This window comes from Vulpes lagopus, chromosome 5 (genome assembly GCF_018345385.1).
Source record: "Vulpes lagopus strain Blue_001 chromosome 5, ASM1834538v1, whole genome shotgun sequence".
Taxonomy (NCBI): domain Eukaryota; kingdom Metazoa; phylum Chordata; class Mammalia; order Carnivora; family Canidae; genus Vulpes; species Vulpes lagopus.
The window spans coordinates 68,923,868-68,946,706 of record NC_054828.1 but is presented as its reverse complement, the minus strand read 5'-3'; the positions used below and the strand labels follow the sequence as shown (position 1 = coordinate 68,946,706).

The 22,839-nt window shown below is 45.5% G+C and overlaps 3 protein-coding genes across 4 annotated transcripts in view; 1 reads left to right on the top strand and 2 right to left on the bottom strand.

Annotated features, from left to right (window-relative positions):
- The window catches only part of TIMELESS (timeless circadian regulator), a 32,000-nt gene extending 26,544 nt beyond the window's left edge, over nucleotides 1-5,456 (bottom strand). For both annotated transcript variants that reach the window (XM_041757200.1, XM_041757201.1), the window contains exon 1: nucleotides 5,361-5,456. The gene's annotated coding sequence lies outside the window, so the exon portion shown is untranslated. The remainder of the gene's footprint in view (nucleotides 1-5,360) is intronic.
- A 301-nt stretch (nucleotides 5,457-5,757) lies between these two features.
- Nucleotides 5,758-10,682, bottom strand: LOC121491270 (major intrinsic protein of lens fiber). The gene is made up of 4 exons (XM_041756024.1): nucleotides 10,323-10,682; nucleotides 9,686-9,850; nucleotides 9,170-9,250; nucleotides 5,758-7,376 (listed from the first exon to the last, which is right to left on the bottom strand). Exons 1-4 carry the CDS (start codon nucleotides 10,680-10,682, stop codon nucleotides 7,191-7,193), a joined length of 792 nt encoding a protein of 263 aa, XP_041611958.1. The 3' UTR covers nucleotides 5,758-7,190.
- Nucleotides 10,683-13,838: 3,156 nt separating this feature from the next.
- LOC121491272 (small EDRK-rich factor 2-like) lies at nucleotides 13,839-14,135 on the top strand. The gene has a single exon (XM_041756026.1). The coding sequence runs from the start codon at nucleotides 13,854-13,856 to the stop codon at nucleotides 14,013-14,015; it is 162 nt and encodes a 53-aa protein (XP_041611960.1). The 5' UTR covers nucleotides 13,839-13,853; the 3' UTR covers nucleotides 14,016-14,135.
- Nucleotides 14,136-22,839: the final 8,704 nt, after the last annotated feature.

The following is a 22,839-nucleotide window of genomic DNA, read 5'->3' as shown; positions in this document are numbered from 1 at the left end:
CTGAAACTAATACTTGTAGGCCTCAAAATGCAAGAACCAAACAAACAAACAAAAATCCCCAAAAAATCCACAAAGGATAAAATATTAAATACACTTGCTATTGAAAATAGAAAACTAACTCACTTCTTGAAAACAAAACCAAACAAAAAACTCTTCCCCAAACCAACTCTAAGAACCAGCTTTGAGAATCACTAGTATGAAGAGAATGACATTTGGCATTTGGATTCCAGCTGTCTAGTACTAAATTGGTGATCTTGACTTTGTGGCTTAACCTAAACCTCAGTATACTGAGAAAATAATAAATAAGGAAGTTTAAATGACAACCTGGATGGAAAGCAGTGCTACTCAAAGCATGGTATGCCGACCACTGCGGGTCCACATGTTTGTCTGCATCAAATATGGACACAAAGAATAAGCATTTAGAAAGTCTTATAGCAAGGTAAGAATTAATGTTTGTTGAATCTAATAAATTTTTTAAAGTTTATTTATTTATTTGAGAGAGAGAGAGAGAGAGAGAGAGCATGAGCAAGGATGAGAGGGAGAAGCAGGCTCCTGGCTCAGCAGGGCTTGATCCCAGGACCTCGGGATAATGACCTGAGCCGAAGGCAGATGTCCAACGAATTGAGCCACCCAGGTGCCCCTAATAATTTTTTTAAATATTTATTTATTTATTTGAGAGAGAGAGAGTAGGGAGGGGCAAAAGGAGAGAGAGTCCTAAGCAGACCCTGCTCTGAGCACAGAGCCCACCTCGGGACTCGATCACCACCCTGAGCTGAAACCGAGTCAATCGCTTAACCAACTGCGTCACCCAGGTGCCCCGTGAATCTAATAATTTTAAAGTCTACATTCTGTATGTTTTTTTCATGTTGTATTTTTAGTAATTTAATTTAGTTCAGGTCCTGAATATTTCTAGCTTAGATTACTCAACTGCTTCCTAACTTCTTTTCCTGTTTTAGTTCTCTTAAGTCTACCCTACTATGGTTACCAGATTTGACCATGTAACTACCCTACCTAAAACCCTTCAACAGATACATAAGAAACTTCAAAATGATTGTGTGCGGGGAGAATTGGCGGGGATGGGGGGAGGTATCACCTAGAGTAGGAGAAACATTTAGTACTATTTGAATTATCAGTAGTAATTAAATAGTTCCAGTGTTTTACAAAAGCATTTTTAGAAAAGTGCTTTATATATCAATTATAGCTCAGTAAAACCTGGGGGGGGGGGAACCTACCTGGTCATTTACCTAGATAGTTTGAGAAGCACTGACTGATACCAGGCACCTTTCTGAATGCTGAGCACAAAGTAAGAATTCTTGAAATGTTAATTTCTTCTCTGCCTATTGGACTCTATCATCAGTCACTAAATGTTCATGATAAGCCCCCAAGGCGAAAAGAGAAATGTTGTGCAAGTGCTAAAGAAATCTAAATTTAGTTGAAGAAGTAAAACCCATCTAATATAAAAGAAACCATGTAAAAGACAAAGTCTGCACAAGTTCTAACTAAGTGATATTGAAAAAAATATTCTGAAAAAGTAGGGCTTTTTTCAGGTTCAAGTGGTCAAGGAGTTTGGTCAGAGGAAGTGTGGTGAGATCTGGGCCTCTGAAGGCTCCATAGTATTCAGGCAGCTGAGAGGAGGTGGGGCATTTAGGCAGAGAACTGACAGAGCAAGAGCAGAGAGGGAGCCACTTGGGGTAGATGAAACTAACAGGAAAGCAGTAGAAAGGAGGGGATGGAACGGACTTTATGGGACAATCTTGTCTTTGTCAATTCAAGTATTTAAACAAAAATCACACACACACACACACACACACACACACACACACACAAACACCAAAAAACAAAACAAAACAAAAAAACAAAAATCACAAAGTTGCTGAAGATTTTTGAGCTGAAAAACAAAATGATCAAATTGGGGTCACACAAGCAGCATCACATAACCTACTACTGTATCACTACTTATCACCCTCTGTGAGGTGTCAATCTTTTTCCTTTCACTGCATTCACCCTGCAAAAGATGCCAACCTCAGATCAATCCAGCCATCCACTTTCTAGTGGATAAACTTAAATCTTTTTTTTTTTTTTAATTTATTCATGACAGACAGAGAGAGAGAGGCAGAGACACAGGCAGAGGGAGAAGCAGGCCCCATGCAGGGAGCCTGACGTGGGACTCGATCCCAGGTCTCCAGGATCACACCCCGGGCTGAAGACGGCGCTAAACCGCTGTGCCACCGGGGCTGCCCTGAACTTAAATCTTGACTCAGATTTGCTGAAGTAAACCAAACCCTTCAGAATGATACACAACTACTGTGTGGTCTCCAACCTGAGCAGGGCCCTCAGCCTGGCCCAGGAAATCGTTTTTAGTGTTCCTGGTTCACTTCGTCTTCTCTTTCCCCAGGAACAACTGTTCCTAGCTTTCACTGTTATCCTCAAGCCCCTCTGCTCCATTGCTTCCCAGAACTCTCAGCTCTTTTCCTCTTAGGAACTGAGGTCATCAGACAAGGAAGAATTCTTTCAACTTTCTCCATCCAAGCCTAAAACCATACATATTTCAAATGCTGACTTGGACTTTTTTGCTTCTAATCTAAGCCCTCTATTTGCAATTTATCAATCACTTCCTGGCCTTTAGCTGGTTGTTCATTTCTTTTTCTTTTTAAGATTCTATTTTATTTATTTATTTTTTTAAAGTAATCTCTGCACCCAATGTGGGACCTGAACTCACCACCCTGAGATCAAGAGTCGCATGCTCTATCAACTGAGCCAGCCAGGTGGCCCGGTTGTTCATTTCTCATTTGTTTCCAATCTTCTCTTTATGTTGGCCCATCCCCATGTCAGTGCTCAAAACTCTTCCATCTCAGGGAAGAAAAAAAACCCAACATAAAACAAAACCTTTCTTTGACCCCCTACTGGCTTTTCCGTCTTTCCTTCTTAAGCACAGATGTTCGCAAGCCTTCATCTTTAGTTTTCTTCCTGCCTTACTCTATCTACATAGCTTCCTTGGGCAAACTCCTCCATTCCCATGTCTTCAACTACCATCTCTGAGTCATCAGACTGTATGCTTGCCATACTGAGTTCTCATGGTGTCAAAATCTGTTTCACTAACAAATAGCATTCTCCATCTTTATGTCTCATTGGTGCTTCACATTAAATACGTCCAAAATAGAATATCTTTCTCCCAAAATTTGTCTCTACTTCTATTTTTTTTTCTACTTCTATTTTGGATCTCTTTAGGTACTGACACTATCTACTTAGTCATTCACATAGGAAAGCTAGGCGTATGCTAGATACCTCAAGTCATTAACTCAGGCTAATTCCACTTTCTTAAGCTCTCCTATCCAGCCCCTATAAAAGCCCCATTGCTACTGCCTTTGTTCAGACCCTGAATATCTTAGCTTAAATAAGTCAACCACTTCCTAATTTCCTTTCCAGTTTCCAGTCTTGTTCTCTTAAATCTATTCACAAACTGGTTACTAGATTTGGCCATATAACTACCGTGCTTAAAAACCTTCAATGTATACATATGAAACTTCATGGGGATTGTCTCTGGAGAGAAAAGGGGGGGAGCTATGATAGGAGAAATATTTCCCTTTCATTTTAGTACTATTGGAATTGTTTACCACAGCATGCACTACTGCAATACAAAACTAAAGCTGCATATGCCTACATGCAAGATCTTTCATAATCTCCCTGCTGGTTACGTTGAAGCTACTCTCTCAAGTTACTCTTTTCTCCTGAATGCCCTGGAGTTTTTCCTTTTATCTTTTAAGACTCTGACCAAATGGTTCTTCCTCCTGACTTTTCCATACAGAAGAGACCTCTCTCTCCTTTGTGTCTTACTTTGTGCCATAAATATACTTCCATCATGGCATTTACATATGTTATATGTAATACAGATGGTTTGAAAGGCCTGTCTCCCTTAGCCTCAAATTCCCTGAGGGCATAAAGTATTTCTTATTCATTCATCTTTGAATTTTCAGAGTCTAGTTACTGAATCAAAATTTACAGTGGGTGGGGCTTGGGTGACAGTGTTTTGAAAATGCTCATCTGGTGATCCTAACTCAATCTCCTGTTAGCAACCGCTCTGAATTACTCCTTAAGATCAGGAATCTTTGTGACCAGCACAATGTAAATGATCAATGAAGGTTTTCTAAACTGGAACTGAAGTGGACAAGTTCTGAAATTGAGGGAGGAGAGTTTGGAGCTGGAGATTTGGAGGCATCAGAATACAAGAAGGTGTGTGAAATTGTGGCAGTAAATAAGCTTACTCCAGAGAGTACAAAGTGAGAGGAGTGAGGAAGTGAGGGCAGACTTGTCACCCAGTAATTGCGAAGGACTCATTTACATGTGTTCTTCCATCCAGAAGCTCAGGAACTCTGTCCTATTCATCTGTCCACCTGTCACTGAGCAGTGTACAGTACCTGTTTGGGCTCAGGGACCTTTTACTATCATCAGGGCCACTGAGCCGGAGGTACCATACACACTTCAAGAACACAAAGAAAGAAGTGTTTGGCCAGGGAGGGTGGGCAGTAGGGGGCCAGAAATAGAGGTTTTCAGAGGAACAAGTTGGCTCAGTCCTGAAAGAGAAGTTCATCTAGCAGGGAAGTGACCAGAACTTCAGGCAGAGGGCAGGGCAGCAGCACAGGCACCAAGGCACGAAAGAACACAACGCAGACACGGCTCTCCCACGAGGCTGGGCGTGGAGGGAACGGCACAGGAAAAACGTCAGGGAGCCTTAGAAAAGGAGGCTGAGAGGATCGGGCTGTGAAGGGCCGCGGACGCCAGCAAGGATCTGGGTCTGTGAGCGGCCAAAGGGGAGTTGTAAATTTCATCTGAAATGACCAGATCGATATTTTTTGTTTGTTTGTTTGTTTTACGGTAACTTGTGGCAGCACGAAGGGCAGAGCCAAGAACGGAGGCTCGAAGAAGGAGCTTAATAATTAGTAGCCGACGATCAGCGAAGAGACCCGAGCAAGCACTGTCCTTACGTTTCACACGCGAGACCGGAGGGAAGGGAATGAGCTCTTCGGTTAAAACCCAAGAATGAAGTAAGCGAATTCCGACTCCTGCCGACCACCGGGCGGCACTCGTGCCCCCGGGCGGAACTGGACGCGACGTCCCGAGGTGCTAACTAACGCCCGGGAACCGTCCGTCCTACCTCAGGGGTCCGCACCCCGTCGCACCACAGCCCCCTGGCCGCCCGGGGGCCGAGGGCTCCGGGCGCAGAACTGCGCGTGCGCGCCCGGAGCGCAGCCCCGCCCCCGCCTCAAATCCCGGTGGCGGGAACCCGGCCTCGGCGCCTGTCGAGCGTCCCTGCGGCTCCGAAAGGACGTTTTCCGCCGGAGCGCTCTGTCCCACGCACTCACCCGCTGCCCGCCGGTCCTCAGGAGCCCCGCGGAGCCGACGGCCCTCACGCGCCCGACCGGCCGCCGCCTTTCCCGCCACCCGACTGGGCGGCACCAGTCCCCGCCTGAGTGGGGGCGGGGCGGGGCGGGGCGGGGCGGCCTGGTCCACAGAACCCCAAGCGGGGGGGGTGAAGTAAGGAAAAGGGCACGAGTACGAGCACTGTGTATCGGAGTCGATCCGCTATGGTGAGCTAAGAACCACAGCGTTATGAGTTTTCTGCTGATTTAAGATAATAGGGATCAAAGTCCGATTAGAGGTAAATTTAGAGGTAAATTTACAGACATTCTTCCCCTTCTACTGAAGTGGGTTATTCCAAAGTCTCCGAGGGTAGTTAGAAAAAGTAGGCTTTATTTAGGAGGAAGTGGAGAGTTGAGCTACGCGTTAAAGTGGTCTTTTGCGGGCGTGGGTCTCTCATGCTAGAGATAGAGGTTTAAAGCTTGCGAAGCGTGCAGGCTCCAAAAAGGGAGAGAACAACAATAAATATTCATTGGTAAGTTGAGGATCTCCTCTGGACTCTGCTGAGATTAGTATATTTTGCCGATGACGAAAGAAGAGAGGGCTCAAACGAGTAATTATCTCCTGAATTGTTAAGCATTTGAATTGAAGGAATCGATTTCTGGGATATGAGGAGAGTTATAAGAGATTTGCTGAAGATGAAAGGACATGAGAGAAAAGTGAAAAGACGAACACAAAAAAGGAAAATAATATAAAACTAGAGGTAAAAACAGAAAGCTACCATTTGAAGAGTGTTTTGATCTGCTCTAACTAAATTAAAACTCTGAGGGTCAAAGTCTCTTCCTCCTATGGACCCCCACCCCTACCTCTGCATTTGTCGCAGGCATCAGATTTCCAGTTTTGACTCGAGGGAGCTCTTTGGCTGAAGTACCAGCTGCCTGGAGGCCCCTCTGGGGATGTCTGGAAGAACAGCTAAACTACTTAATTTTTCTAGATTCTAGGCTCACCCTACCCCTTGTTTAGGTTGGGAGCTCACTGGCCCAGGGCTTCCGAAGAGATCCATCATACCAGAATGAACACAAAACCCAGCCAGTGGATGTAGACAAGTTTATGTGGCTTTACAGAACAATTCAAACCCCAATGTTCACTTTTCTCAGAGTTACTTCCCCACCCAAGTCCCTGGGGCAAGCATCCCTGAGATAAGTGGGCTACACTCTCCCATTAACTTCCCCAAAACCTTTTGGTACATTTGGAGCCTGATCTGGGGCCAATACCTCCATTTCCTCTCCCTGCCCCCAACCCCTTCTCCCAACCCTTGGAATGCCTTGTCTCCATCTGCCTCCTGTGAGGAGTACTCCCTGCTTCCCTGCTTCCCTGCTCCTGCATAAAACTAGGGCCATAATAAACTTGACTGGCAGCAGGGTAAAGGCCAGAAGCTTAAAGGTCTTGGTTCCCTGTGTTCACCACACTGGGTTGGTAGAGGAAGATATGGGATGACACCTTTTTTCCCTTCCCAACCTCTCCTGCTGTGCCCCAAAACTCAAACACAGCCACGTTCACTCACATTCATACGCACAATCATGCACACACAGCGGCGAAGAGAGGTGGGATGGGGAGAAAGGGAAGTTTGCACAAACCAGCTCATGAATGCAACTTGAAAGATTTCACACAGCAAAAGGCAAAAAAAAAAAAAAAAAAAAAAAACACACACACACATAAATTAAAAAATAAAGAAGTACATGTCCCTCCCCCAGTCTCTTTCTTCATCCAGGGGCTGGCTCAGCCCTTCCAAGTAAACCCAGAAGCTTCCAACTCCTTCTAGCCAACTGGAGTTTTCACAGGGCCTGGGTCTTCAGTTCAACAGGCTCTCCAGTGCCCTCTGGTTGTCCATTGGAGTCACTGGGCCTGGCACCCTTGAGAATAGACAGTCTCTCAGAAACACTCTTGAGCCGGGGGAAGAGGAGAAAGTCGTAGAGGAGACTGCCTAGTCCCCCTCCAATGATTGGACCCACCCAGTATACCTGTAGGAAAAGGAGAGGAATAATGAGACTTAGGGAAGAGATCAAGAAAAAGGCTTCTCTTTTTCCAACCCAATGGGCACAATTTAAACAGAAACCAGTGTGTGTTTGTTTTTAAATTCTAAATGTCTCTACTCCTTGTGCCTCAAAACTTACTGTTTCTTTTCTGGGTCACCAAATTATTCCTTTATCCCACATCTCAGCATACATATATTCTGTTTATTGTTATCAGTTTGTACTAGTCTATAGATTGCTTTAAAAAATGTTTTAGGGGGGGTAGCCCGGGTGGCTCAGCGGTTCAGCACTGCCTTCGGCCCAGGGCCTGATCCTGGAGACCTGGGATCAAGTCCCACGTCAGGCTCCCTGCATGGAGCCTGCTTCTCCCTCTGCCTGTGTCTCTGCCTCTCTCTCTCTCTCTCTCTCTTTCTCTGTGTGTCTCTTGTGAATAAACGAATAAATAAATGAATAAAATCCTTAAAAAAAATGTTTTAGGGGATCCCCGGGTGGCTCAGCGGTTTAGCGACTGCCTTCTGCCCAGGGCGCGACCCTGGAGTCCCGGGATCAAGTCCCATGTCAGGCTCCCTGCATGAAGCCTGCTTCTCCCTCTGCCTGTGTCTCTGCCTCTCTCTCTCTGTGTGTGTGTATCTCTCATGAGTGAATAAATAAAATCTTAAAAAAAAAAAAGTTTTAACTGTGGTAAAACATATAACAGAAAATTCACCATCTTACCCATTTCTAAGTGTACAGTTCAGTACCGTTAAGTATACCGTATTGTTGTGCAACAAATCTCCAGAACTCCTTCATCCTGCAAACTTGAATCTCTGTACCCATTAAACGACAGCTCCCCATTGCCCCCTCTCCTGAACCCCCATCAACTACCCTTTGGTTTGTTTCAATGAATTTGACTACTGTAGATACTTCACATAAGTGGAGTTATACAGTATTTGTCATTTTGTGACTGGTGTATTTCACGGAGTGAAATGTCCTTGAGGTTCATCCATGTAGCATGTGCTGGGACTTCCTTCTTTTTTATTTATTTATTTATTTATTTATTTATTTATTTATTTATTGACTTCCTTCTTTTTAAGGCTGAATACTATTCCAGTGCATGTAGATACTACATTTTGTTTATCTATTCACTTATGAGGGACACTTGAGCTGCTTCCACCTTAGCTGTTGTGAATAATACTGCCAGGAAAATGGGGATACAGCTTTGAAAAAATATTTTAATTCTGTATGTTTCACTGGCATATGGCCAAACAACACAAACATAGCCAATTTTTATTGAGGTCTTATCCCATGTCAGATTCTGTGCTAAATATTTCACACATATGGTTTTCACATTTACTTCTCATAATGGCCCATTTTATGGTAAGGAAACTGGGGTGCAAAATGAGGCATTTGCCATCATCACACACAAGGCCAATAATGTACTACAACTGGGAGAAGGCCCAGGCCCATCTATACTCCTACATCTCCTGAGCTCTGAGAGTAGAAGTTTTTGACTTCCTGTTCATTCAGTTGTCTACCTCACAGTGCTAGTTTTAGAATCCTGTGGATGCTTAGTAAAAATCCCTGACCAACTAGTGAAGGAATAATATGAGCAAGAGCCTCTCTTTCTAGCAAAATAGCGAATCCTGCTCACACGGGCATGCCAAACTCTGTGACAGCCCCTTTAGCTGAGTGCTGGTAAAACTGTGAACACACCCAGATGGAAAGCAGGCAACAAACATGGAACCTGCGGCCCACACCCATACAAGATGCCTTCAGGATCTTGCCCTTCTCCCCTCACTCACCCAGTGGTTGGTGAAGTTTCTGGTGAGAATGGCAGGAGCAAAGGAGCGGGCAGGGTTCATGCCTGCACCAGTATAATACATCTGCAAAAGACACAGTCATAATTGAGACACTTTCCCCTACTTTACCCCAGCTTCTCTCCCCACAACCCACATGTCCCTGAAGGCTGGGCACCTCACCCCCAGCCAGGAGCAAGTAGGGAAGGACAAACTGCATGGGGGGTCCACAATGGAGTAAAGGCACTGATGCCTTATCTGGGATCAGACAATGGATCCATAGACAAACCCTACATCTACCCATGATGATTCATTTCCACCTTGGGGTCAAGAAGGACCAGATACAGTGGTCACAGAAGAGAGGAACAGAACAGGGTTGATTCCTCTGTGCTGAATGATATAGAGTAAGGTGCATTATGTTCATGTTTGATAGTGAGGTGGGCAGAAGGAAACTTTAAAGTTGGGAAAGGTTTAGGGTCCCTAGAATCCTTAAACAAGAAGTTTCTCCCCTTTCCTGCTTACCCCAAAGAGGTGCCCCAGGGTGAGGGAGAAGCCAACAGCCAGGGCCACAGATCCTAGGCGGCCGTTCCGCCTCTCATCGTATGTGGCAAAGATGCAGAGCACAAACTGGAGCGTCAGGAAGATCTCCACCGTGGTGGCCTGGCCCACACTCACCCCAGGGTGCAACTAGGCAAAGGAAGAAGAAAGGAGGCAGCTCATTAGGGTTGTCACAATGTTACCTCCTTAAGGCCTCCCACACAGGAACTGCCTTATGGCATCAGTTCCCTGGAGAGGAAGGATAACAAACCCCATCACAGTAATTATATTTGTTTCTTAATTTCTCCTAATAATATTCTTTAAGGGTAGAAAGAATTGTATCCACTTATGCAGATAAGGAAGCTGAGGCCCCACCAGGTAAAATAAGTTTCCTCAAGAACCTGCAAGGAGTTGGAAGGAAAGCTGAAACCAGAACTCAGTTCTCTTGAGTCAGTCCAGAGCTTTATGCATTTCTTATTCCTTCCTCACTCCTCCAAACTACCTACACACACACACACACACACACACACACAATGTCCCAGACCCCTGAGGAACTGATCAGCCTCCACCATTCAGGGAGTCAGGGTACCAGGTTCCTCCGCCCCACTTAGCTGATCATTACCGTATTAAGTGCTAGGTTTCCTCGGACGGCAGGCGGGGTGACACTATACAGCACGGCGGCCCCAGCCACGGCTCCCAGGAGTTGGGCTGCCATATAGCAGAAGGCACGGAGCAGAGACATCTGGGAACCCACAAGGAAGGCGAAAGTGACTGCAGGATTGACATGGGCTCCACTGATGTGGCCCACAGCCTGCACCAGCGTAGCCAGGGCCAGGCCAAAGGCCAGAGCCACCTGCAGGACATGCAGGGGTCCAGGGGTCCAACGCAGTGAGGCCCCAAGTCCGAAAAAGACATAGAAGAGGGTGGCAAAGAACTCAGCAAATATAGCCCTCCAGAAGGAGGCTGACCGCAGTTCCCACATGGCAGGGGGGATGGGCAAAATGCCTGGGTCCCTGATACCCCCCTGGCCTGATCTGGGAGGACAGTCCCCTTTATAGAGGACTCTTAATCCCTGGGAGGGGCAGGCTGAAGTGGCTGGCCCAGCCTCTTAACCCCTTCACAGCTACAGAGGGCTGGGCCCACTCTTATGCATCTGTTAAAGCTGTTGGGTTTTCCCCTCCCTCTTCCATCGGGAGATGAGCAGAGCCATGGGTGTTAGGGTGGGGGTACAGTTGGGGCTGGAGAGGCTCTGAGAGGAGAGGACCAAGAACAGGGGGACTGTAAAAGTCTGTTTCTCTCTTTGTGTCAAAGTTGGGGTTCATGCTCCTGATTGACATCTGTATTAGAACATTCTTCAACTCTGCATTGGAAGATCAATCAAATGGAGTTCACTTCATGGGGCATAAGACTGTGCTCCTGGGGGCCTTCAGTGTCCTCTGAGTCGGCCAAGGGTAAGGGTGGGGGTGGGGGTCAGGAGTGGGGTCCAGCTGGTAAGTTGGATAACTGAAGAGAATTCTTTAGTTCTCTGGGATTAGAGGCCCTTTCCCCATTGGTTGGTTTGGTCTGGAATCTGTGGACCCTGCAGCTCTGGGACAGAATAGTTCTGCTGTGTCTGGTTTTCTCCAAGCCCAGGTTCCCTACCCCCAATCCATGCTAGCACTTCCCTTTCCAAAGCCTCAGCCCAGCCTTGTAAACCAAAGACAGGAGGAAGAACCTATCTTCCATGGATAGGCTGGAGGTGGGAGACTGGGGAGGGGAAAAAGGTGTTAGTTAAATTTCAGAATTGGCTTATACTTCATCTTTCCAAACTCACAAAGTCCTAGAAGGAAGTACTGAAAAGAAGGAAACTGAATCATGGCTATGGGGCAATGGAATGCCCTAGGCTGGGATCCCTGGGTGGCACAGAGGTTTAGAGCCTGCCTTTGGCCCAGGGCGCGATCCTGGAGACCCGGGATCGAATCCCATGTCAAATCCCATGTCGGGCTCCCGGTGCATGGAGCCTGCTTCTCCCTCTGCCTGTGTCTCTGCCTCTCTCTCTCTCTCTGTGACTATCATAAATAAACAAAATTTTTTTTAAAAAAAGGAAAGGCCTAGGCCTCCTAATATGGTCCCAATCAGGACCCTAGGGCCTTGAGTCTTGATCCCTAAGGAAAAGTCTGGGGGTAGGGGTGTGTGGAGAAGCAGGCTGGTCAAGGAGAAAGAAGAGGACAAAATGGGGTAGGAGAGCTTGGGGCAAGAGGTTCACTTGTGCTCAGGCTTGATGAGGGACTGGGGCCTAGAGGCGAGGCGGGGCTCTGTGGTGGTAGAGAAGGCAGGATGGGATACACTGGTAGGCTTTACCATCTCTATCTACACCATGGCAAGTCATACAAGCTGCAGGGTTTTCCCATGAAGCACCAGAGGAGAACAAAATTTTTAAAAGGTCTGCAGGGGCTCCTGGTGGCTCAGTTGGCTAAGTGTCTGCCTTTGATCCCAGTGTTCTAGGATCAAGCCCTGAGTCAGGCTCCTCACTCAGTGGTGGGGCTGCTTCTCCCTCTCTCTGCCTGCTGTTCCTCTTGCTTGTGCTCTCTCTCTTTGTCAAACAAATGAATAATTTCTTTTTAAACAAGGCAGCAGTAAATGACTTAAAAAAAAAAAAGAAGAAGAGATCTGTAATAATGGTCCCCAGCATTGGTCCCATCTAGTACACCTGTGGGTAGAGACGGGAGGAACACAAATTAGGGCCTATGCTCCTCTCTTCCTCCAACATCCAGCTTGGAGATGGATAGGAACAGTTACGGCAAAGGCAGAGAGCCCCTCTAACCCACCCACATGTTGGAAGTTGCGGAGAACAGGTCAGAGGGCAGCCAAGGAGACTGGGGCTCCTGATTTGAAGGAAGAGGAACAACTCAAGAGATCCTCGGGAATCTCTTGGGTTTTAGAAGTCCCACCAATCTCTTGACTTCAGGCCCCGTAACCCCCATTGCATCTCAACCAAAGATGCTACTAGTTCCCCGTCCCCTCTGTTGGTCCCAGGGAGTATGCAGGGTGCATGCTGCTTCTGGGAAAGGAGCCTGGGATGGGACAGAGGGTGGTACGTCATGGTGTTAAAAGCAGAGATTCTAGCAACAGATATTTTGGTTGAGATGTGGATGAGAATACAAAGTGACATAACTAGTTATGACAGCTAGTGGGTGTATAAATTGGGATTATCACTTCAGAACACACTGTATAGCACCATTTCATAAAGATGAACAAAAATACCTTCTGACCCAGGAATTTCACTTCTCATTTATATACCCAAGAGAAACTTTCTTTTTCTCTTTCTTTTTTTATTTAAGATTTATTTATTTATTTAGATAGACATAGAGAAAGAGGCAGAGACACAGGAGGAGGGAGAAGCAGGCTCCATGCAGGAAGCCCGACGTGAGACTCGATCCTGGGACTCCAGGATCGCGCCCTGGGCCAAAGGCAGACACTAAACCGCTGAGCCACCCAGGGATCCCCTTCTTTCTTTTTCTTTCTTTTTTTCTTTTCTTTTCTTTCTTTCTTTCTTTTTTTTTTAATTTTTTTTTTAAAATTTTATTTATTTATGATAGGCACACAGTGAGAGAAAGAGAAGCAGAGACATAGGCAGAGGGAGAAGCAGGCTCCATGCACCGGGAGCCCGACATGGGATTCGATCCCGGGTCTCCAGGATCGCGCCCCGGGCCAAAGGCAGGCGCCAAACCGCTGCGCCACCCAGGGATCCCTCTTTCTTTCTTTCTTTCTTTCTTTCTTTCTTTCTTTCTTTCTTTCTTTCTTTTTCTTTCTTCTTTCTTTCTTTCTTTCTTTCTTTCTTTCTTTCTTTCTTTCTTTCTTTCCTTCCTTCCTTCCTCCTTTCCTCTTTCTTTTTTCTTTCTTTCTTTCTTTCTTTCTTTCTTTCTTTCTTTCTTTCTTTCTTTCTTTCTTTCTTAGAAGGAGAGAGTGGAGAGGGAGTGGCAAAGGGAGAGGGAGAGAAAGAATCTTAAGCAGGCTCCATGTCCAGTCAGATGCTTAACCACCTGAGCCACCCAGGCACCCCACAGGAGAAACTTTTCTAGGCCTACACCAAGAGATGTGTATAAGAATGTTGAGAGCAGGGAGACAGAATGAGGGGAAGCAACGGAGGCAGGCCGGAGCCGCTGCCGTCGCCATGACCCGCAATAACCAGCACGAGCTTGCCCGCCAGAAGAATATGAAAAAGCAGAGCGACTCAGTTAAGGAAAAGCGCCAAGATGACGGGCTTTCTGCTGCCGCCCGCAAGCAGAGGGACTCGGATATCATGCAGCAGAAGCAGAAAAAGGCAAACGAGTAGAAGGAGGAACCCGAGTAGCTTTGTGGCTTCGTGTCCAACCCTCTTGCCCTTCGCCTGTGTGCCTGGAGCTAGTCCCACCACACTCGCGTTTTCTCCTGTAGTGCTCACAGGTCCCAGCACCGAAGGCATTCCCTTTCCCCTGAGTCTGCAGCGGGTCCCTTTTGTGCTTCCTTCCCCTCAGGTAGCCTCTCTCCCCCTGGGCCACGCCTGGGGTGAGGGGGTTACCACTTCCCAGTGTTTTTTATTCCTGTGGTGCTCACCCCCAAAGTATTAAAAGTAGCTTTGTAATTAAAAAAAAAAGAAAAGAGGGGATCCCTGGGTGGCGCAGCGGTTTGGCGCCTGCCTTTGGCCCAGGGCGCGATCCTGGAGACCCGGGATCGAATCCCACGTCGGGCTCCCAGTGCATGGAGCCTGCTTCTCTCCCTCTGCCTGTGTCTCTGCCTCTCTCTCTCTCTCTGTGACTATAATAAATAAATAAAAATTAAAAAAAAAGAAAAGAAAAGAAAAGAAGAAGAATGTTGAGAGCAGGGATGCCTGGGTGGCTCAGCGGTTGAGCATCTGCCTTTGGCTCAGGGCGTGATCCTGGAGTCCCAGGATCAAGTCCCGCATCGGGCTTCCTTTGTGGAGCCTGCTTCTCTCTCTGCTTGTCTCTGCCTCTCTCTCTGTGTGTGTGTCTCTCTCATGAATAAATATATAAAACATAAAAAAAAATGTTGAAAGCAGGGACGCCTGGGTGGCTCAGGGGTTGAGCATGTGCTTTTGGCTCAGGGCGTGATCCCAGGGTCTGGGATCAAGTCCCCCATGAGGTTTCTTGCAGGAAACCTGTCTCTGCCTATGTTTCTGCCTCTCTCTCTCTCTCTCTGTCTCTCATGAATAAATAAATACAATCTAAAAAAAAAAAAATGGTGAGAGCAGCACTATTCACAATAGCAAAAAACTAGAAGAAGCAACCCAAATGCCCATTGATAGGAGAATGGATGTATAGACAGTGATATATGTCTCATCTTTTTTTTTTTAATTTTCATTTATTTATGATAGTCACACACACAGAGAGAGAGGCAGAGACACAGGCAGAGGGAGAAGCAGGCTCCATGCACCGGGAGCCGATGTGGGATTCGATCCTGGGTCTCCAGGATCGCACCCTGGGCCAAAGGCAGGCGCTAAATCGCTGTGCCACCCAGGGATCCCATATGTCTCATCTTTATATATAAATATATTTCACACAATGGAAAACTATTCAGCAGTCAAAATGAGTGAATCTGGGGTGGGTCAATCAATTAAGCATCTGCCTCTTGATCTCAGTTTAGGTATGGATCTCAGGGTTGTGAGTTCAACAACTGGGACGTGGAGCCTACTTAAAAAAAAAGAGTGAATCACCATAGTGATACTCAATAATAGGGAGGAATTTTAGCAATAAAATGCCAAGAAAAAAAAGTCCCAGAAGATTACATATGGCATGATAACCATTTCATAAAGTTTAAAAAATTGGGGCACCTGGCTGGCTCAGTCAATAGAGCATGTGGCACTTCATCTTGGGGTTGTGAGTTTGAGTCCCATGTTGGGTGTAGAGATTACTTAAAAAAAATCTTAGAAAAATCTAAAATAAAAATATGTTTTTCAGAACATATGCAGATAAGATGACACTACACAAAAAATAAAACAAAGAATGATGAATATAGGATTCAGGATGGTGTTTACCTCAAGTTGGGATGGCAAGGGGATGAAATAGAATATATAAATATATATTTGTAGATTTCTGTGGTTCTCAAGGTTCTAGTTTTTCTGTTACATGGTTGGTTTTTTTTTTTTTTAAGATTTTATTTATTTATTCATGAGATACAGAAAGAGAGAGAGAGGCAGAGACACAGGTAGAGGGAGAAGCAGGCCCCATGTAGGGAGTCCGCATGGGACTTGATCCCAGGTCTCCAGGATCAGGCCCTGGGCTGAAGGCAGCACTAAACCGCTAAGCCACCTGGGCTGCCATGTTACATGGTTGGTTAATGATGATGCTTAATTGGGATGTCTAGGTGGCTTAGTTGGTGGAGCATATATGGCTCTTGATCTCCGGGTTGTGAGTTCAAGTGCTCCACTGGGCACAGAAATTACTTTTAAAAAATAATGATGCAGGGCACCTGAGTGGCTCAGTTGGTTAAGCCTCTGCCTTCTGCTTGGGTCCTGGGATTGAGCCCTGCATCACGCTCCTTGCTCCTCAGGGAGCCTGCTTCTCCTCCCTCTGCCTGCCACTCGCCTTTACTTATGCTCTCTCTCTGTGTCAAATAGATAAATAAAATCTTTTAAAAAATAGAATGATGCTTAGCTTATTACTTAATAAAAAATGAATTAGGGATGCCTGGGTGGCTCAGTTGGTTAAGTGTTCAACCCTTGATTTTGGTTCACGTCATGATCTCAGGGTCTTGAGATCAAGTCCCATATTAGGGTCCGAGCTCAGTGTGGTCTGCTTGGGATTCTCTCTCCCAGCTCCCTCTGGCCCCTGCCCTCCAAATATGAGAGCTCTTTTTTTCTCTCTCTTTCTCTCAAATAAATAAATAAATCTTAAAAAAAAAAAACCCACAACAAATTAGGGGAAGCTATATATAGGTCAATGAGAAGGGGATGTCGGGATCCCTGGGTGGTGCAGCGGTTTAGCGCCTGCCTTTGGCCCAGGGCGCGATCCTGGAGACCTGGGATCAAGTCCCACATCAGGCTCCCGGCATGGAGCCTGCTTCTCCCTCTGCCTGTGTCTCTGCCTCTCTCTCTCTATGTCTCTCATGAATAAATAAATAAATAAAATCTTAAAAAAAAAAAAAAGAGAAGGGGATATCATAAACAAAGGAATAGTCCATGCATGGGAAATCCATAACAAGCCATAGCAACAACAAAAATCCTGGCTAAATATAAATTCCCCACTAGATATAAATTCCAGGAGGGCAGGGCAGGGATGTGTCCGATTTGTTCACCACTGTAAACCCCAAGCTTGACACACAGTAGACAGTAAACAAATTTTTGTTGAATAAATTAATGTAGGCTCTCCAAGCCTCAGTTTCCTCTGGATCAAATAACATAATGTACATAATGGCTTAATATACTGCCTAATACAGAATAAAGCACTTAATAAACAGGAGCCATTTGATGAGGGTTTTATTAACTACAAAAGCTTACCCCTAACCACCAACTCTACAAACGAAGGGCAGAAGGACAAAGTGCAGCCCTTGTAGACATCAAATAAAATGATTAAATTTCCTTATTTGAAGCTATCAGCTTTTTTTAACTTTTTTTTTTTTTTAAGTAATCTGTATGCCTAGTGTTGGGTTCAAACTCACGACCCTGAGATCAAGAGTTGCACACTCCACCAGCTGAGCCAGCCAGGCCCCAAACTTCTCTTTATTCCTCATCAAACATTGATAAGAATCTCATGGAGAACTGAACCCCAGCCCATTTCTTTTCACATCAGCCACTTAGCTGAATGCCAAACCTTCAAACTCAATATAAGCTTTCAAAAACTCACTTGAATTTTTGTAGAGATTTACATATAACTAGAATATCCATTGTTTTCCACTAGTCTAGCCTCTTTTTAATTTATTTATTTTTTGCTTTAAAGAGTTTATTTATTTATTCATGAAAGACAGAGAGAGAGAAGCAGACACAGGCAGAGAGAGAAGCAGGCTCCTCACAGGGAGCCTGACGTGGGACTCGATCCTGGGACTCCAGGATCATGCCCTGAGCCAAAGGCAGATGCTCAACTGCTGAGCCACCCAGGTGTCCCTAGTCTAGCCTCTTTAAAGGAAAAAAAAAAAAAGGCTGTTCTCCCTTGAGGAGTGGAACCCAGTTTTCCTCAACCCCCTGCTTGGTATGGTTTGGGTTTTTACCAATGCCAGTTCTCTGGCAGTCACTGAGAAACCCACTACCAGGATGCCTGGCCCACCTCCTTCCAGTCACTGCTGAGCCACAGCAAACATGGTGAGCACCTCCTGGATAGTAGAGAAAAACTCCATGCTCAGAGCTTGTCCTATGACTCTTCTTGCTCACCTGGATGAGGCTAGACATGCTAGGACTCGGGTGGGAGGACACAAACACCATCCCTTCACTGTTCCCCAGGCCCCACCATCTACCTACCAAGGAAGCTTTAAACAAAGGATCTGCAGCAAGTCATCCAAAATTATTGAGTTGCTGAGCCTAATCCATTGGTCTATTTGCATCATACTGAAGGTAGCAGGGATGCCTCCTCTTTTGTTCATTCTTTAAAGTCCTATCAGCCATCTGCCCTCTTTACCTACCTAGTGTCACCCTACTCAGGAAGGGGGGAGCTGCTGCTTAGCTGGATGAGTAGCTGGGCTACAGCCACCTGGGGCAGTTATAGGTAGAAGAGGACCTAGGCCAGTATGACTTCTGTGCTCTGGTCAAGGACACAGGACACCTCCTGGAGGGGGTCAAGCCAGTGGGCACAGAGCAGTGCTGGAGTGAGGGGAGGGTTTGTCTGGGTCCCAATGACCCATCAAAACTCTGTGCCAGGCTCACCACCACCAGCTCTTCAAGCAAGAGTTGAGGGACTGTGCCTGGCACATGCACTGGAGCATGAGACCCTAAGAATAACTCCTACAAAGACCAGGGTGCCTAGGCCTTCAGCCAGCAGGTCTCTCCCAAATTGTTGGCTCTATAGGTCCTGGGGGACTAGAAGAGGAGGGGAAGGCAAGCTCAGGTTGGCTGTCTGGGCTGACAGTGTCTGCTCCACTCTTCTCCCCACTGATCTCCCACTCTCTCCTCTCTGTTCCCCTCCCCCCAACAAACTCTTCCAACCAGGTGTCACACTTTTCATCTGGCACTTACTGCCCACCAAGCACCTGTTATGAGAGGATGGGAGAAGGACTGAAGAACAGGACAGAATAAGAGAGAAGTCATAGAATAAGTCCCCACTTGCTTTGACTTTGACTTTGTAGAGAGAGGAAAAGTCTGTTTCAATAGGAGAAAGAGGGAGTCTATTGGAAAAGATGATGAATTCTCCTCTCTGCAGGAATCTCATCTCCCAGATCCCCATTTTGCCAGTTTGGTTCAAGTCTCTGTTAGGTGTCCTGGTCTGGTTTGCAGACTGCTTTTCTAGGTCTAATGTGAGTGGGGTTGGGTTGAGGAGCAAGTGTCAGGTGCTTTCTCTGGAGAAGGAGGCAGCCAGAGAGGTGAGAGTTCCACTCTTGTGATTAGAGAACATTTTGTGTTCTTCCTTCAGCCAATAGTGAGGAACCTCATTCCTCATCCTGCCATCTGCTACCCATTCAGTGCTCTCCCCAAGGGAGCCTTAGACTTTTTTTTTTTTTTTTAAACATTTTTTTAAACTTTTTTTTTATTTATTTATGATAGGCACACAGTGAGAGAGAGAGAGAGGCAGAGACACAGGCAGAGGGAGAAGCAGGCTCCATGCACCGGGAGCCCGACGTGGGATTCGATCCCGGATCTCCAGGATCGCGCCCTGGGCCAAAGGCAGGCGCCAAACAGCTGCGCCACCCAGGGATCCCGAGCCTTAGACTTTTATACTCACACCTAAACATCCGCTCTCCCCAACCTTGTCCATTCTCTCTTCTATCAAGCTCTTTCTCCCTCTTTAGCCCTCCAACCCAGACTCACCAAGGGAGGAGCAAGAGATCATAATGGCTTCTGTGGACCAGAGGTGCTCACAGTAAACATAGGGACTCATCCTTCCACTTCCTAATCATCTTTATAAACCTGGGTTTCAGGAGCCAGAGAGGTAAAGAGGAAAGTTAAAGTGAAGATCTGGAAGACAATGAGAATTCCAGGGAAGGGAAGGATATTTCCATTTCTCACCATAAAACAGAGCAAGCCAGTGAGAAGGTATCAATGCTGACTTGGCAACTAGGTCATTTGAATCTGCAAAGGAAAGTTCCTTTGAGGAATTGCCTAGGAGTGCAGGGGATTCCCTGGTTTGAACGCTCCTGGGATTTCCCAGGACATACCCCAATACATTGTCATTTTCTTTTCTGTCTGGCTTGTTTACTTTTTTTTTTTCCTATCACTCTAATTCATTGTTGTACTTTGGGTTCTTTTCAGGGGTTGCCAAAATTTTTAAGTTCTAGATTCTCCCCCTTTCTCTCTTCTGGCCTTAAGTAAGCATACAAACATTTTTGATTTTTTTTTCTACTAAGAAGTATGGAAGTAGAGAAAATGGTAAAATAACAAACTTGGAGAAGTTACAAAGTTATTTTAAGTATTAGCTGCTGGTAGTGGTGATCATCCTGGAGTCTCACCTATCTCTACGCTAAAGTAAGTTATCACTTGATTAACTAACAATCAGCCTCTGACCTCTTTATATTCCTGGGGCTAGGGATCCTAAGTTTACTTCAATAAAGGAAGACTCCATTTCTGTCTCCAAGAGGTGCCATAGGAAGCATAATCCATAATATTAGGGAGCAAGTACATCTATAAATCTCAGGGAATCTGCAGGCAGAGCTACTTGTCTCGTTCCATTTCTCCACAGTGGGTCCCATGTGATTACCATAGCCATCTCTGAGGTTATCCAGGAGCAGCTTACGCCACAGCCAAAGCTCCAAAGCTACTCCACAGCCAGCCTGTATCATCAAAACCTAAACAATAACCTTGGTCTGAATTCCATGAAAATATCTAATTTGCTGATCTTACAGTATTATAGGAGGATCAAGTGAGATATACTCAGGGAGTTAAATTAGCTCCCTTCAAATGTAAATAAAGTGATTCATGAATTGAGATAGAAACACAATTTACAATTATCAAATATTGAACATCCTCTCTGGCAATTACAATGTGGGTGAATGGAGATACAGCCGTGAGGGGCTGGGTGAACATCCATCTCTGCATCCACCACGTGGAATCTCTATCTCAGCCCCATATTCAGAATGCCAGATCAGCATGTAACCCAGCTCCATTGTGTGGACAGTTTCATAGGACAAAGGCCCCAGCATAACACAAGCCAGCCAGCCCCTTTGGCTAGCTCCTGAGGGCCCCCCTTCTCTCTTTTTCTCTGGTTATGCTTTGCTGACTGCTGACTCCTGGCAAAGTCCAGAACAATCACCACGCTCTGAGTGCATCATCCCTCTCGCATCTATAGTTAAGGGCTCCAATTAGCACTTGGATCTGGTGAGAACCCCCACATGTTAGAAATGGCGTAGGTAATCTAAGAAACAGAGTGAAAATAGACTGACCCATCCTGTCCTTGCCTCCTCATCTCCTCTTCTTCCTAGAGTCAGATAGGACTCCAAGATAGACAGATCAATGCTCACTATGGTTAGAACCTGTCCTAAGTACTTAACAGTATATGTGTTATTTCAGGTACTGGTTTCCCTAGGATTGCATCTCAGTTTATTGACTGTGTACTCTAGTTAACATCCTCTCCTCGGATGACTTCACCTATTTATGTGACTTCACCTATTTCACTCTCCCTCAAAATTATATCAGAGAACATTTTTACCTGGGTGTTCTGTAGATCCCTCAAATACAGCCTGTCTGAAACAGAATGAATTATCTTCCCCCATTCAAACATGCTTTTCCTTTTGTATCCCTTCATTAAATCAGAAACCTATGAATCACTTGGACTCCTTCCTTGAATCCTCTCACTCCCACCTACCCAGTCACCTAAACCCTACCAATTCTACCTCCTAGGTGGCTTAACCCTCATTATGTCTCACCTGAGAACTCTAGCGGCTTCGAGACCTCAGTTGACCCTGTTTCTGGTCTCATTCCCTCCAATTTATTCTCTATGTTGCTGCCAGTTTTATCTTTATAAAAGTACAGGGTGTCTGTGCGGCTCAGTTGGTTAAGCACCTGACTTCAGCTCAGGTCATGATCTCAAGGAGTCTGCTTCTCCCTCTCCTTCTGCCCCTCTCCTCAATTGTGTACACATGCTCTCTCAAATAAATAAATAAATAAATAAATAAAATCTTCAGTGAAAGTACCTGTAATTTGTTATTTGCGTCCCTTCAACAGCTCACGAACGCTTGAAAGACATTCTTACTATGAACACACAACTCTTCATAATTCAGCCTCTACTCTTCCAACTGTTCTCCATATCTCCCCAGCATGAGGCCCTGGCAATTTTATGCTTCTTGTGGCTCCTCAAACACCTCATTCTATTTCATTATCCAGTGCTTTAGCAGAAGCTGTTCCCTATGCCTTGAATGTCTTTTCCCCTTTTGTCTGTCAAGGGAAACTATAACTTAATTATTATGCATGGAAATGTTAAGGATTAACTATTGTATATTAGCATCAAGGTAAGTAAATCACCTGAATGGTGAAAGTAAATTTATCAGATGGATGGTCAGTCTGTGAAAGCAGAATAATACAAAAGGCAAGAAGTTATTTTCCTGAGCAAGGAATAAAGTAATAGAGATATGTCTAAGTGACTGTGAGGAATGTGCAGTGATTGCTTCAGCTTTCACATCTACGATGGAACCTAAGGAGAAAAACTACAGGAACAGAATTTAAGAACTTTCCTCTAATTACCAGCAAAATGCAAAGTATTGATGGAGCAGGACTTTTCTATAGGAAATCTGTCCTCCATGCCTTTGCTCCGAGGCTTAAGAGAAATAGAAACCTCTCTTCTCACACATTAGGCAGGATGTAAAGGCTGGACCAGGCTGACGCCTGGTGGAGAGAATGAGCCAGCCACCGCACTGCAATAACAGGGGCACAAAACTTACTCCCTTTACCCTCATTCATTTATTAATTAAAAAACAATAGTACACTTTGTGCTAATACTGAGGCCCTAGAGCACAGAGAATAAAGGACTTAATCCCTACTCCTAAGAGTTCTTAAGAACCCATTCATAAGAACCTAACAGGTGAGGAGG

Bases quoted from the DNA above. Each gene is read 5' to 3' on its own strand.
- LOC121491270 (XM_041756024.1), bottom strand. From the start codon at position 10,682: ATGTGGGAACTGCGGTCAGCCTCCTTCTGGAGGGCTATATTTGCTGAG. The intron at 9,251-9,685 runs GTAAGCAGGAAA...TGTCTTTTGCAG, and splicing joins CCCTGGGGCACCTCTTTGGG to ATGTATTATACTGGTGCAGG. The intron at 7,377-9,169 runs GTGAGTGAGGGG...CTTTTCCTACAG, and splicing joins GAAACTTCACCAACCACTGG to GTATACTGGGTGGGTCCAAT.
- LOC121491272 (XM_041756026.1), top strand. From the start codon at position 13,854: ATGACCCGCAATAACCAGCACGAGCTTGCCCGCCAGAAGAATATGAAA.